Consider the following 16,411-nt stretch of genomic DNA (forward strand, 5'->3'; position numbering starts at 1 on the left):
AACTAACACAGTGATACATGATGGCTGGAAGTGAGTATCCGTGGGATTTAGTCCAACGCATCGATGGTCACAGCAAACACCCTCTTCCAATAACACGAGAAGACTCTACACATGGACATCACCAGATGGTCAACACCGAAATCAGATTGATTATATTCTTTGCAGCCAAAGATGGAGAAGCTCTATATAGTTAGCAAAAACAAGATGGGGAGCTGACTGTGGCTCAGATCATAAGCTCCTTATCACCAAATTCAGACTTAAATTGGAAAAAGTGGGGAAAACCACTAGACCATTCAGGTATGACCTAAATCTAATCCCTTGTGAGTATACAGTGTAAGTGAGAAATAGATTTAAGGGACTAGATCTGATAGACAGAGTGCCTGATGAACTATGGATGGAAGTTCATGACATTGTACAGGAGACAGGAATCAAGACCATCCCCAAGAAAAAGAAATGTAAAAAAAGCAAAATGGCTGTCTGAGGAGGCCTTACAAATAGCTGTGAAAAGAAGAGAAGCAAAAAGCAAAGGAGAAAAGGAAAGATGTACCCATTTGAATGTAGAGTTCCAAGGAATAGCACAGAGAGATAAGAAAGCCTTCCTCAGTGATCAATGCAAAGAAATAGAGGAAAACAATAGAACGGGAAAGACTAGAGATCTCTTTAAGAAAATTAAACATACCAAGGGAATATTTCATGCAAAGATGGGCTCAATAAAGGACAGAAATGGTATGGATCTAACAGAAGCAGAAGATATTAGAAAGAGGTGGCAAGAATACACAGAACTAAACAAAAAAGATCTTCACGACCCATATAATCATGATGGTGTGACCACTCACCTAAAGCCAGAAATCCTGGAATGTGAAATCACAAACAAAGCTAGTGGATGTGATGGAATTCCAGTTGAGTTATTTCAAATCCTAAAAGGTGATGCTGTGAAAGTGCTGTACTCAATATGTCAGCAAATTTGGAAAACTCAGCAGTAGCCAAAGGACTGGAAAAGGTCAGTTTTCATTCCAATCCCCAAGAAAGGCAATGCCAGAGAATGATCAAACTACTGCATGATTGCTCTTATCTCACACACTAGTAAAGTAATGCTCAAAATTCTCCAAGCCAAGCTTCAGCAATACGTGAACCGTGAACTTCCTGATGTTCAAGCTGGTTTTAGAAAAGGCAGAGGAACCAGAGATCAAATTGCCAGCATCTGCTGGATCATCGAAAAAGCAAGAGAGTGCCAGAAAGACGTCTATTTCTGCTTTATTGACTATGCCAAAGCCTTTGACTGTGTGGATCATGATAAACTGTGGAAAATTCTGAAGGAGATGGGAATACCAGACCACCTGACCTGCCTCTTGAGAAATCTGTATGCAGGTCAGGAAGCAACAGTTAGAACTGGACATGGAACAACAGACTGGTTCCAAATAGGAAAAGGAGTACGTCAAGGCTGTATATTGTCACCCTGCTTATTTAACTTCTATGCAGAGTACATCATGAGAAACGCTGGGCTGGAAGAAACACAAGCTGGAATCAAGATTGCCGGGAGAAATAACAATAACCTCAGATATGCAGATGATACCACCCTTATGGCAGAAAGTGAAGAAGGGCCTCTTGATGAAAGTGAGAGTGAAAAAGTTGGCTTAAAGCTCAACATTCAGAAATCTAAGATCATGGCATCTGGTCCCATCACTTCATGGCAAATAGATGGGGAAACAGTGGAAACAGTGTCAGACTTTATTTTGGGGGACTCCAAAATCACTGCAGATGGTGACTGCAGCCATGAAATTAAAAGACGCTTACTCCTTGAAAGGAAAGTTATGACCAACCTAGACAGCATATTAAAAAGCAGGGACATTGTCAGCAAAGGTTCGTCTAGTCAAGGCTATAGTTTTTCCAGTAGTCATGTATGGATGTGAGAGTTGGACTATAAAGAAAGCTGAGTGTCGAAGAATTGATGCATTTGAACTGTGGTGTTGGAGAAGACTCTTGAGAGTCCTTTGGACTGCAAGAAGATCCAACCAGTCCATCCCAAAGGAGATCAGTCCTTGGTGTTCATTGGAAGGACTGACATTGAAGCTGAGACTCCAATGCTTTGTCCACGTCATGCGAAGAGTTGAGTCATTGAAAAAGACCCTGATGCTGGGAAAGATTCAGGGCAGGAGGAGAAGGGGATGACAGAGGATGAGATGGTTGGATGGCATCACCAACTCAATGCAGATGAGTCTGAGTAAACTCTAGAAGTTGGTGATGGACAGGGAGGCCTGGCGTGCCTCAGTTCATGGGGTCACAAAGAGTCGGACACAACTGAGCAACTGAACTGAACTGAACTGATCAATTGTAACAAGCGAAATATTAAGCTTCCCCCAGCGTTTTTGAGTTATAAGCAAACAGGCTGATGGAAGTAAAAAACATAGTTTTCCCCTTGTACCTGTTCAAAAGTGTCTATCATTTGGGGCTATCAAAGCTTTTTCAACATTTCTTTGATTTAGAAGGTTTTGAGTTATTCCTGAGATAGGTGTCGCTTATCGCCTCTGATGGGTAACTTCTTTTATATATAGTGACCTTTGTCTTTTTGTGATCAAGGGCAGTAATGTAGCCATGTGATTTGATTAGAGAAGGGGTCTGCAGTCCGTTGGGTCTTGATCAGCCCCATCACTTAGACAGGTTCCTTATCTTCACTGTATTTTCTCATCTGTAAAATAGCATGATAATGGTACTTTCCTCATATGCTAGTCATTTTGTGATGACTGTGAAAGCTAACATTTGTCAAGTATTTAGAATGACACCTAGCATATAGTAAGCCCTCAAAATTATCACTTTATTAATGGCTCTACAATTTTAAATCAAGGCCGTGAAACTCTCCAAAATATATGAGGGGTTTTTTTTGTTTTTGTTTTTACGATTAACTTAGAAGTTCACATCTTTTCTCCTTGAAATTTACACTAGTTCTTTAGGAGATGTTTTCAAAATGACAATTAGACATAGTTTAAAACAAATACAAACAAAAACCCAAAGCTAAAAAAACAAAGAACTACTAGAAAAATATAAGGTATAAAACTGCCCTTTCTGGGAACTTTTTGACAGAAATAACCTTTTGAGAAAACTTCCATCGAGGGTGTTGTGGCAAGAAAGGGTTGCTGCTTCATCCGTACCCAGGGTGAATGCGTGCGAGTTCAGCCAAAAGAGACTTCATGGAACTCCAAGATTCCAGTGACGACTACGCTTTTAGATATATTTGAAACACTGAAAACTTGTGACTCTGTCAGCATTATTCTGTTTAGAATTATCCTTGTTGAAATGTCTCAAGTTCTTATTGGTTTAGTAGCAAGCCAAGCTGCGTGCTGATTCATCATGATAAGAAAGTTCCTTGAATTACTTTTAGTGGGAAAGGCATGAAGGGTAGCACTTCCTTTTATGTAGAGCCTTTGATTTTTTTTTTTAAAATGACATTCCTCACTACCCGCAGCCCATAAATGTCACCTTTTCATCCTGAAAGAAAAGTGAAAGAATTTTGGGAATTCAAAAATACAAAATCACTGTGAAATCTATTTCCACTTATAAAACAGAGGCTTCTTTTTAGACTGGTTTTTCACTTCCCACATATTATTATAGCATCTGATTTTATAAGCAATCTTATGAAAGTAGTGGGGTACTTTCTAATGTCACTCAACATAGTAAAAGCCATCCATTAAGCATATACAGTGGGCTGTTGGTGGGTAGTTTGGTGAAGATACAATTAACAGGTCTCAGAGAGTGGGACATGTTCATGTCGTACTGAAGGGAGAGCCTGGGCTTGGGTGTCAGATAAGTATGTAGTTCCAACCCTAGCCCACTACTTGTAAGCTTGATGATTGCCAGACAAGTTGGTTAGCCTCTCTGAGCTTCAGATACCTCACCTATGAATGGAAGTAATAGTGCCTTCACTTTCAGGGTAATTCTGAGTAAATTAAATCACAATGTCATTGGTTAAGGGTGTAGGTTGACATGAAATCCAGGATCCGCTGCTTAATACTGTGTGATCTTGGGCAAGATATTCAGCCTGTTTGTGCCTCAGAATCCCATCTATAAACTGAGGATTATGGTGATACCTATCTCATAAGGACTGCTGATTGTAAAAGGTAATTTGTGGTGGTTACCAAAGGGGTGGAGGTATGGGCGGGCAAAATGGGTGAAGGTGGTTAAAGGTACAAACTACCAGTTACAAAATAAATAAGTCCTGGGGATATTGTGTAGCATGTAACTGCAATTAACAATGAAAAAAAAGGTGAAAAAGTTAGTTGCTGTCATGTCTGACTCATTGTGACCACAAGGACTGTAGCCTGCCAGGCTCCTCTGTCCATGGAATTCTCCAGGCAAGAATGTGGGAGTGAGTAAGCATTCCCTTCTCCATGGTGTCTTCCCAACCCAGGGATAGAACCTGGATCTGACATACTGCAGGCATATTCTTTACCAGCTGAGCCACCAGGGAAGCCCATAGTTAAGAATACTGTATTGTATATTTGAAAGTCGCTAAGAGAGTAGATTTTTAAAGTTCTTATCGTAAGGAAAAAAATTTGTAACTATGCGTGATGATGGATGTTATAGCTGCGCTTAACTGTGATGATCAATTTGCAATATATACTAATATCAAATTATTATATTGTACACCTGAAACTAATAGTAATATACTGTTATATGTCAATTATATCTCCATTTTTTTTTTTAAAGAGAGAATCTATGAAGATACTTGGGACAACTCAGGGCCCAAAGTTTGTGCTCAGTTAATGTTAGGTATTATAATTTACATAAAATATTTATGACCATTCCTGGCTTTTAGTAGAAACTTAATACATCATCCCCTCACCCTATCTTTTCCTTAGATCTTATGAGATTGTGTGAATGACTGTTACAGCTTACATCCCCACCCATGTCGTCTGTACTTGAACTGTAATCTAAACTCAGGCTCTTTGTATGGTCTCGAGAACAGACTATTCCACTAACTAAAGATATCAAAGACTCTCTCTGACTTCTAAAATGTCTCCTGAAGAACAATTTAACATACTTACTGTTGTTTTTTAATATTTAGTTCCAAGAAGAAAATTTTTCTTAATTTATTCCCTAAATGTGCATTTCTTTTCAACTTAGAGCTAATTGTGATCTTGAACAACTAATAATAGTTATCAGGAAGCTCAAGAAGTAGGGGCTATGAGGGCAGGATTCCTCCATGGTATATTGGAATGTTATTATTTTAAATATTATTATGACTATTACCAGGTAGAGGAAGAAGGGGCTTCCCTGGTAGCTTAGACTGTAAAGAATCCACCTGGAATGTGGAAAGCCTGAGTTTGATCCCTGGGTTGGGAAGATCCCCTGGAGGAGGGCATGGCAACCCACTCCAGTACTCTTGCCTGAAGAACCCCTATGGACAGAGGAGCCTGGCGGGCTATAGTCCATGGGGTTGCAAAGAGCTGGACACAATTGAGCGACTGAGCACAGCACAGAGGAAGAAGTGTCGGCTGGAAAGTAGGTCCTTGTAATTACTTTTATTAGGGACCCTGAATGTATTTCATAAGTCATGAAGCACACAAAATTTAGATAAACACAAGAATGAGGTATAAACAGAGGTAAACATGAGGAACTTTACATTTAGAACCAAAAAAATGAAAATTTATGAAATTCTGTGTATCAATAACAACTATTTAAACTATAGGATCCTGTAGAAGTCTAACTTTTTATACTTAAGAAATACTTTACTAGCTGGCATAGCTCTGATAAAATTAGGAATCTGAGAAATATCTGACAGGATTTGATATTTCTAAATTAAATTTCTCTTCATTCAGTTGCTTCTGAGTAGTAAGGTCTATGGGCTCTTCCTTGGTGGCTCAGATGGTAAAGCATCTGCCTACAATGTGGGAGACCTGGGTTCGATCCCTGGGTTGGGAAGATCTCCTGGAGAAGGAAATGGCAACCCACTCCAGTATTCTTGCCTGGAAAATCATATGGACAGAGGAGCCTTGTGGGCTACCGTCCACGGGGTCACAAAGATTCGGACACGACTGAGTGACTTCACTCACTCACTCACTCAGTAAGGTCTATGATTTCCAAGTGCCAAATGGTAATTCAGTATAAAAATATACATACTATGGAAATATTCTCTTTTTTTTAAATTTAAGAAACTGGCTGTACCTGATAACATCAAGGAAAAGATAATCTGATTTGGGGGCTTTTGGCTGTTATTGGCCCGATGTCTCACAGGATGGTCTGTAATTTTTTTCCTTTTACTTTCTAACTCAGACTAGCCTTTTAGCAATTTTGCCTGGTGTTTGGGTCCTGTGGGAATTTACTAGCTTGTTTTATGGCCTTTGGCCAATCTTGGTGGGAAGTCTACAGAAGAATTCAATTTTGCTTTTTCCCAGAATACTTGTTGACAAACTCGGTGGCAACGAAGTGTTACAGGAGTCTTTATGTCCCCCAGAGTCCAGTGATAAGGGGACTTGAGACCTGCAAGGGTCAGTGCTTCTGGGAATATGATGTTGGTTCTCAGAATTTACATATTTTTCTCATGAACTTTTAACAATTTTTATAACAAACTCAACAACTCTGACTGTAAAAGGGAATGAGAACACAGCCCACTGCTTCCCTCTGGAAACATTTTAAGCATTTAGCTTTTTAGAAAACAATCACTTCTTTTTGATGACCGTGACTTCAAATACCCTTCCTGCTCGGCCAGTGGTGACTCATAAAATAGCAATAGATTTCAGGAATTCACCCGTAGAATACGGGTGCTTGTAGGTTCTCGAATTTATAACTGGATTAAATGATACAAAGCAAAAAACTTTTGTTTGGAAGATTAAATCCAAACTCAGACACTAACAGCCGTGTGTCTTCTTGTGTTCTCAAGAGACTTCTGTGAAAGTGCTGCAGTCAGAGTGTATGATATGCCTGTCAGCAGAAAACGGTCTTCGAAGTTTTTTTAAGCTAGTAACTAAACAAAACAGTGGTCCCGCATAAGTTAGTCCATTCCCTTTAAACACAGATCATTTGTTCTTAACATATCAGATGTGACCCTTGCTGCCAGGCTAGAATTCAGCTGTGTGATAATATTCAGGAGCGCTATGAAACCCATGTTCTGGAAGGAGTCAGCACTATCTTGAAGAGTTAAAGAACCCTGGCTTAGTCTCAAGAACTATTGTAACTCAGATCAGTTTTCCTATAGTTAAGATGAGTTGCTTCTTGTGAAGATTAAATGAGATACATGTTATCATTAAAAATCATACAAGAAATATTTTGAAGTACAAACTTTTACATGCTTCAAAATGACAGCCCCAATGTGTCTTATAAAACATATTCCTAAAAATGTATGCTTTATACTATCAATGAATATTCAAAGTGCAGAAACAGTGTGATTTTCTTCTCTCAAAGAAGAATGTGTTTATTATTGAAATATTAGAAATAAAACTGTAACTGTTCTAAGATCAAAGTGGCAATGGTTAGATCCCCAATCTTAAGAGTTCTGTGATTCAATCTGCCCTTCTATAGGACTGAGAGGAGTATGTGTACTTAAATTTACAAAGCACCTTTCTTCATAGAATATCTGGTCTTGCGTGCTGTACTCAGTATGGTACAACATTCCAGGAAGAAAGGTTAGAGACATTATTAAGGGGACACTGGTAGAAAGAAATTTGCATAAGGTCTTGTAGGAAGTCAGTGACTATCGTTACATTTTATTTTATATTCCAGTGCCTGTAAACCATATAATGTACATAAGGCGCCTAACATAACACAAGCACTCAGTAAATGAACGTTGCCATTGTGTTGGTGATGAAAACTTGACTTCATAGGTGTTCTGCATAGAAATTAAGCTAACAAAGGCCAAGCCTCCTCATACCCTCAAACCAGTCAACTAACCAACTGAAACATCTGCTACCAAGAAAAGCCAACAACACCCAGAACTCAAAGGGTGTCCAGTGGGAAGGAAGCTGATGTCATGAGTCCTAAGTCTCCCACCTGCCACACTGACATCATTTCCAGAACTCCAATCTGAGAGGTGACACACCCAGCTTATTCTGCATGCAAGTTCCCAGGGGCTCCCTGGCTGAGGAAAAAAGACAAAGAAATCTCTCCTCCTCCAGGGAGTTGGCTTAGTCCTTCTCCCCTCCATGCCCTCATCTCTCAGGATGAAGTTAGACTCTGCTGTGGATACAACTCTGGAAGATTCTCTGCCTTTTCCATAATTTGGGACTGAATGGTTCCAGATGAGAGCTATGCTACCAGCTCCCAGTCGAAGTTGTGGACGCTTTGACTGCATATCTGCCATGCTTCTTGGAAGCTTTTTGGGAAACCCATGACAGTCCCAGCCATGTTAGCTGTGTCTTTAGTGATCAACTCCAAATAGTAGCTCTGCTCAGATGGCCACCTGTCCTACAGGAAACAGACCCCAAACACTCCTCATTCCTACATACCACAAACCACTGGACAACTGGGAATACTTGCGGGTCGTCACCATTCTAGGATACTTTTGAACCAGAGGACTCAAATTGACTACCTTGTGTTCCACTGTCTTCTCCCTAATTCATGCTGTTCTTTCAATGCTGTGTTAAGAATGCTAAGTTATAAAAATGATCTCTTTTCCTGCTTCACCTTAAGATGCCTTTTTTGGTTGTTCTATTAGAAAAGAATGCAAAACGCACAGCATTCAACAGACTTCCTTTCCAGGAAACAAGTAGTACAAACAATAGTATTATATAATGGATAGACTGCTTTTTCCTTTATCCCGTATGAATCTTCCTAATTGATTTCCCAAAAAGGGAAAAAAAAAAGAGACCAAGCTACATCCTGTGGTTCTAACCTCTAGGTAAATTGCCATCAAAGCCAATAGAAGATTTTCCAGAGAAAAAGAATAAGCCCCATTGTTCTGTAGCTAACTTAATTCTCCTCTGTGTTATATCATAGAAATACCTATGGCTTGCAGTTTTGCAGTGTACAGAGAAGTGGAAATGTTCACAGAAAAGAAACTCAGATATTTGGAGAGTGATATAAGTGAAATATCAGGAAAAATGACTTAGAACAGCTCATACAGGAATTTTTTTAAAGTACATTGAACAGATAAAGAAGAGAGTAATATTTTAATAGGATAGTGAAAATATAGCCGATTGACAGTAACAGCAGAAAAAGAACAGGAATACAGATATTTTCAGAGGATTAACATGGTACCATGTACCCTCACACCGGGCAAACTTTTATGAGAAGTCTCTAGATATATCTCTTCTATTGAAAAGATGGTTTTCCTTGGAGTTGTCAAAAATGCTTTGTGGTTCTCTACATTAATTCATGTTGAATAGTTTCCGTGGTTGGTCAGACTTGGACTTAAAATAGATATGAGAAAGGTCTTCAGGTTTACTGTCAGAAACGTTATTGACTTCAGAGCCAGCTGGATGATGACATGGTGTGTGACCAATCCAAATTTACAAGGTAACCTTGCCTTAATCCTCCTGGTCCATCAAATATAGATAATAAAATGAAGGTGCAAGAATAGAATTGCCAGGAACAGTGGGAGAAACAGTGGTCAGAAAGAAAAAAATAAACAGAAGAAAAAACTCCGTGAGGTCACTCAGAAATGATGCTAATAACTGCGTGTTCTCACCCTACAGCCTCCACACACATGGGGTTCCTTGTGCTTCACAGTCAGCCCCCAGAGTCAGTAACCCTTCAGTAACCCAGAGTCGGTAACCTCCCAATCACATGGTTTCCAAAAGGAAAACAACGGTCACACATGTGCCTTTATCTGAAGCCTACCCACCTTTTGATAGGTTCCTCCTTGATGTACTCTCCCGCTTGCCTCAGCTGAGGAAAACAAACATGCTTTCATGGGCAATTGGAGAGATACTAACTGAGTTTCTTAAGTAATTGGGGAGGGAGGATGGGAATCAACCTCGAAGAATAATTATCCTTCTTGCCCAGCCAGTTTACTTTAAAGAAGTCTTTAAATGAGCTAATATATATAAAACATCTGGCAAGAAGCCTGGTAGATAATAAGCACTCTGTAATTATTAATCCCCCCTTTCTTATCCACCTTGGTAAACTATGTACATTCCAACAATCCCAAGTTCTCTGTGACATCAAACAGGTGGCTGAGGTTGACAGACCAGAGCTGATCCCTGTCCTCAATAAATTTCTTATCCCTTAATACTAGTAATAGAGATAAAGCACTACTTAGAAAGGAAACATCAGTCAATACATGTTATATTTTCACTATAATCGAACCTTTTCACTGTAGGAACACAGCTGTTCTGTCACATAAAGACTGTGTCCTAATGTTGATAACACTGATCACTGTCTTGTGGCTAAATGCATAAACCCTAAGTATCCTGCTTACTTAATACAATGGCCCATGTCTATTTGGGGGTGCTCCCAGATTTTTTTTAACTGTGCAAAGAAGATAAATATGTTTTAAGTCAATCTGAGTTAGATTTCTGACTCATTAAAAACATTCTGCTTCTTGGACCCAGATTGGGAGGTGACATCTGAAATTAAGTAAGTTGAGGACTTGCTAGGCATTCTCTGGGACTCAAGTTAACACCGCAAACAATTCGTTTCAAGCAAAGCGGACACTCAGCTTCGGCTAAAAGATTACTCTTCCACCACAGATGGTTTCCACACCTGAACTGTGACACCGCTCTTCTTTGCTGAGAACTTTGGCCTTGGTGCCACAAAGTAGGATGTTGAGGCTGATTCCTGCTTTGGAGAGGTGGGGATGGCCACGGGCACTGGGGAAGCGCTGACCGGTGAGGTGGCCTCAGCAAAGAAGGAAGGTGGAGAGGTATAGGCTGGCACGGAGTACACAGAGGAGGCCTGCACATCAGTGGGCGAGCCAGGGTTCACTGGCCGAGGAGGAAGAGCTTGCTTCGCAGCTGGCACTGAACTGACCTTAACCGATGGCTTTGCGGGGAGGCCGTCCTTCGCATCTGGAGGTTGGAAAGTAAACAAGGACGCATTAAGCTGATAGGGTTGGTGCTTCATGACATCCAAAGCATTGAGGGGTTTCTTGCCCTTTTTCTTGCCTGTCTTGGAGGCCTGTGGGCCTGATGGCTGAGACTTGACAGCAGCCGGTGGGTAGGAGGGGGAGTGGATAGGATTGTAGGCCACAGGCGGAGGCGCTCGGACATTGGAGGAGTACTTCCAACCGGCAGGGAGAGACGGGGTGGGAGAATGAGCCCGGGCAGCGTGGGCCTGCACGGTGTCCGAATCTACCACGTACTTCTCCATCCTTGACTGCCTCTTAGCAAAGAGCTGGGCTCCCTTCCCACTCATTCCTGGAAGCTCATTGGATGCTCCCACCGCACCAGCATGAGCAGTGTTCACTGTCGGTGTGGGAGCTGCTGGTTTGGGAGTATAGTTCCGGCTGGCTACCGCTGCCTGTGGGCCTTTGAAAGGACCAGCCAGGTTCAGAGCACTTGCAGGCCGGGCGGGAGCGTAAGAAGGCTGCGCGATTTTGATGGAGGAGACCACGGTGCCATGTGACGGGCTGGATGCGGGGAAGGCAGGAGGTTGCGCTGGAGCCACTCCTGGCGACCAGACTGGAGAAACCGGAGTGACTGGTTGGGAGGATGAGGACTTGACAGCAGGCTTTGGAGCGACAGGAGGCGGGGTCTTCTGTTTTGCAGAGGATCCTTGCATGAAGTTACAAGCCTCTGCTCCTAAACTGAGGTAGTCTTCTTCAGGTCCGGAATCTGCTCCCGCTCCAGGGCCCTTTTTACCCTCAGAATTTTGAAGAAGTGACAAGAGTTCAGGATTGGGGCTTACTTTGGGCTCTTTAAAAGTGAACATGGGTTTTGTCGTGCTTCTCCTTTTGGCCTCTTGCAATATCCCCGTTCTTTTTGCTGGCACCGCAATCCTTTCATCCCGGGAAGCTATTCGTTCAGATGAATCGTAAAAGGCCGGCTGGGACCATGGGGCAGGCTGGGGCCACGGAGGGGGCGGTGCTGGGCCAGCTGTTGGACTCGACACTGCTCTGGAGAAGGTTTCAGGTGGGGGTGTGACTGCAGAGTAAGGTGGAGGCGCAGGAAAGTCAGCGATGGGACTTGTCACGTTTCGGCTTGGAGAGAAGGGGGTTGCCGGCTGGTTCCCAGACCCTGGGAAGGGCTTGGCTGTTCTATTCACAGGGATCATCCTCTGAGCTTCTGCTGTCTCAGACGCCCCAGTGAAGCCGTTCTGTTGGGGCACATGGCCGAGACCGTGGCTCACCTCAATGTAGCTTTTGCTCACAGAGCTCTGCACTCTCACCGACTCTTCCTCCTTCCTTTGGTAAGACGTCACGGTTCTCAGGCCTGCTGTCTGGGCAGCGTCTGGCTCTCTGCTTGGCACTCCACCCGCCCTCTCCTCCTCTTTTTGGGCTGTGATCTGGTCCATTCTCTCCCTCCTCTTGGCAAACATGAGGGCCCCCTTGCCTGTGGTGTCTGGCAGCATCTCCATCTTGTCCCCTCTGTTCAGTTTCTTTTCAATGTCCACTAGACCAGAATCCCAGTCAAAGTTCACAACGTGTGTGTTGTCGTCAGTGTCAGACAGCAATTCTTCATCCACCTCCGATTCGCTTGCACCCAGAAACGCTACTTCACATGGATCCTCTTTGTCGCCGTCTTCCTCCTCCTCCTCTGCCTCTCGCTCAAGTTCACCAGTCCCGTAGCTGACGAGCGTGTATTTCCTGGCCCTCCGACGACGCTTCTTAAACATCAACACCCCCTTGGAGTTGGGGTTGGGGGCATCTGTCAGAAGGAGGGCAATGCTTTTGCATTTAGATTTTGCTTCTTTCACCTGCTTTTCTGATAAGCTTTCACTCCTCCTGAGCCCTAGGGAAAATACAAAGATTACATTGAGTTGATGAGTTCAAGGAAGACTGCATAGCAATCCAGAAATCAACTCTCCTGGGGGAAAAGAAATACAGAAAAAACATGTTTACAATTGGGTACTAAATTGTGATGCAATCCAACTCATTTCTCTTTCTTCTTTCAAAATGTATACTTCTATATTGATATATATGATGATATAATATAGATATAACTTACATATATATGTCACTTCATTTTTTTCTACAAATACATTTTTACATTGATTAGAATATGTCTCATAGTTTGTTTCTGTATAGCTCCTTAAACTTTAACAATAAACACTGGAAAATAAATGTCAGTTAATTGGATATAATTAAAATTACAATGGAAATAAATGAAGGACATAATAATATTTTCCAAAAATAACTTAGGACATACCTTGCATTTTCATATTTTAAAAATAAAATGTTGATATAAAACATTTCCAAGCATTTTAAAAAGGAGGGAGGGAGAAATAAGAAAATATTGTTTACTTAAATCTTTTAATATAATGAGTTTAAATATTTAGGTTTTCTTTTTTTTTTAGTTTGCCATTCCCCCAAAGTCTTTGCATTCATAGCTACTAAGTAAAAATAAATTTTAAAAGGTAATGAATAATAATTGAAGGTACTGAATCAATAATTAACAATAATTCAGAGTATAAAGTTATTGTGACTATATCTAAGAAACTTTAGCTACAAAGTTGTCTAGATAAAGTTGTTCATAAATGCATCGCTCTCTTGGAAATATAATTCTACTTTAGTTACAGCAAGAATAAGTGTAAATCTTGGGGAAATTTTAAATTATATTACTAGCAACCTTTATAGCTGTGGGTAGAAATGATACAGAAATCAAGTCATGTGTAATGAGAACCTGACAGTTTTAGAAAAACAAAAATTTATATTTAAAATTTTAATATTAATATTGTTATAAAAAATAAATTGGTGGCAAGTTAACTTATAGCACTATCAATGATAAAAATAAGCATGATTCACAGATAATTTTTGAATTCCTCAAAAGAGTTAAGTAAAAATTTGACATTAAAAAAATTTTTTTTTGATTGAAAATTACCTCTGTGACTGGGGAAAAAAAATCAGACTTAATGGTTAATTTTAAAAAAATAAAATAGACTCAAAATAGTTTTACAACAAAATTACAGATATTCACTGGTAATCAAATTTTACTTAGAGAAAACAGTAAAAAGCATGGTCATCCCTAAATGTAATTCCTTTTTTGACTAGTGTTATACAACTTACTATTAAATTGACAGTCACAGTTGCACAGTTGTTGCTAACTTCACTGCCAACATGTAAAGTATGTGAGTGCTGCCTTACTATACTTGTTTAATATGCTATAAATGTGAAGATGCATACAGATGCTTAAAGTATAAGGAATGATTAACAGCACTTGTCAATTCAGCTACACATGGTTACGCTAAAAATATGCTTTAAAAGGAATAACAGTAAGGAGAATTAATATACTACTTTGAATAACCAAGATTATTACTGTTGTGTATCACTCATACATTCAAGTGCCTTTGATAGTCAATCTTTACCTCCTCAAATGCCTAAAGGAAATTCCAAATTTGTTTTTAAAAAGTTCATGAGAGAAAATTATAGAAATCATAAAACCTAACTGCCATTCCTATCTTCATCCGCCTTTCTGTAATCACTCTCCTGGGTAAAATAAAACACCATAAAAGGCCTTGATTTTAAAATATATCTTGAGTTGGGAGACATTTAAATGACTTCACACGGCCTTGGGGATTGACTTCTGTGTCTAGAAGGTAGATGAGATGCTTTGCAGTCTAGTGAAGACTTAACAAAACGGAGAGGATCATGTAACTGCTCAGTCTTGCACATGTCCTTGTCCATCAAACTCCCTTCTGCAAGCATCATCATGCTGCACAATGATTTTTTTTCAAAACGAGGATCTGCTTTTAATATCAGTGGTTGAGCCTGTGTTTTAAAGACACCTCTCCGCAGCAAACTCAACCGTTTTTGACATTTAAACTCCGCATCCACATGACTGCAAAGACTCTCAAATGCTATTTTAACATGGAATATGAGACAAATCAAAAAAGGCACATTAACTTTAGTATTTTCTTTAACAGTCCCCATGTCTTTGGGAAGAAAAGAAAGTGCATTAAAAACATTCAAATCTACTACAAAGTTAAAACTTATTACTTCCAGTTCAGAAATTGGTGTTTTCTACAATTTCATGTTTGTTGTTTTGTGCATTAGTTAAAAAAAAAAAAAAAAGCCAATGAAAGACATAAGAAAAACCTTAAAAAGAAAAAATCCAGGCAGGCGAACCAGCAGCAAAGCGCCCTAAGCTCCCAAGCCCCTTCCAGCTGCCCAGCAGTGCTCCCAGGGCAGGACTTACGTGCGTGGCGCGCTCTGTGCTTGTGAGGTCTGCTGTGATCCCTTTCTGAGCGTGGATCTTCTCCCTGCTCTGCGCCTTCTGATGAGACTGCAAAGGATACCAGAGAAGGAGGTGCTTCTGACTGCCCTCCTTCCACTGGAGAATCCACACACCCCTTTGCTGCCTGAAGCCTGCACCCTTCCGTCTTCTGCCTGTCAGAGCAGTCGAAGATCACTTCCACGCGGGGCAGCCCCGTGTCTGCCGCTTCATTTCCCTGGATCACTCTCAGCCCCTGGCCACTGGAGATCTGGATTGTCTTGCTGGACCTCAGAGGAGGGTCCTCCTTCTCGATAGTGGGGGCAGAATTTATGTGGACAATCCCGTCATGCTGTAAATTAGGCTCTGGGTCAGGAGACTTAGATTTTTCTGCTCCCAGGAGAGCCACTACGGCGGCGCTCGTGCCCTTGTGTCTCTCTTGTGACAGGGACAGTTGCAGCTCAACCACAGTGCCTGGCCGCCCTGCTTCTGCCTTCTCACTGAAGATAATCTCCTCTGGTGAGCGTCCACTTTCAGAGTCAGACGTGTGAGGGGCCAGGCCTGTTTCTTCTTTTATGCTCCCAGACAAACCAGCACCACTCGCTTGCTCCTCAGCTAGAGGAGCTCCACTCTTGACAGGGACCATGTAGAACTCTCTGTACTGGCTCTTCGTGGCTGGTCGAATCTGTAGGGTGGTACTTTCCACGTACCCTTCATGGGGGACATTCTCCTGGTTTTTGTTTTCACTTTCAGAGATCGAAGTTTCACTTATTCCACTGGATGGTCTGCACACAGGAAAATTAGTCCAGACAGTTAAATCAGAGTGTATTACACCTGCCAAAGAACTTCCTGACACTTGTATGATGTCTAATACACAATACAGTAAAAATATTTCCTCCTAAATGTCAGCTGCAACATATTTGAAAACAGAACTTGGCAACATGTTTATATTATTATTTAAAGATCTTCCAAATAAACTTGTCTGTAAAGCAAAGCAAAAATGCTCACAAAAGTTTATAAAACCAAAATCCATCCTAAATTCACTTTTTTTTTTTTTTAAAGCATAGGTTATAGCTATATGGATGCCCTTCACCTATAATTATTGGGGTGTTTTCAAACAATCATGTTTGTTATAATATGACAAAGCATTGTCTCATTGATTGAGTTAGGTCTGC

At 40.9% G+C, this 16,411-nt stretch overlaps 1 protein-coding gene and 1 long non-coding RNA gene across 5 annotated transcripts in view; one reads left to right on the forward strand and one right to left on the reverse strand.

Annotated features, from left to right (window-relative positions):
- LOC138442276 (uncharacterized) overlaps positions 1-16,411 on the forward strand; it is a 257,527-nt gene that overhangs the window by 179,651 nt on the left and 61,465 nt on the right. The window lies entirely within an intron of this gene.
- SYNPO2 (synaptopodin 2) overlaps positions 1-16,411 on the reverse strand; it is a 203,343-nt gene that overhangs the window by 21,007 nt on the left and 165,925 nt on the right. For 2 of the 3 annotated variants that reach the window (XM_069593383.1, XM_069593382.1), the window contains exons 3-4: positions 15,222-16,021; positions 10,633-12,818 (exon numbers count right to left, since the gene is read on the reverse strand). In XM_069593383.1, the coding sequence (XP_069449484.1) occupies positions 10,633-12,818; positions 15,222-16,021 (2,986 nt within the window). Of the gene's footprint in view, positions 1-2,788; positions 3,484-10,632; positions 12,819-15,221; positions 16,022-16,411 lie in introns of those variants that run through there. The other variant, XM_069593384.1, reaches the window with a different exon arrangement.

Source organism: Ovis canadensis, chromosome 6, assembly GCF_042477335.2.
Source record: "Ovis canadensis isolate MfBH-ARS-UI-01 breed Bighorn chromosome 6, ARS-UI_OviCan_v2, whole genome shotgun sequence".
In the NCBI taxonomy this organism is placed as follows: domain Eukaryota; kingdom Metazoa; phylum Chordata; class Mammalia; order Artiodactyla; family Bovidae; genus Ovis; species Ovis canadensis.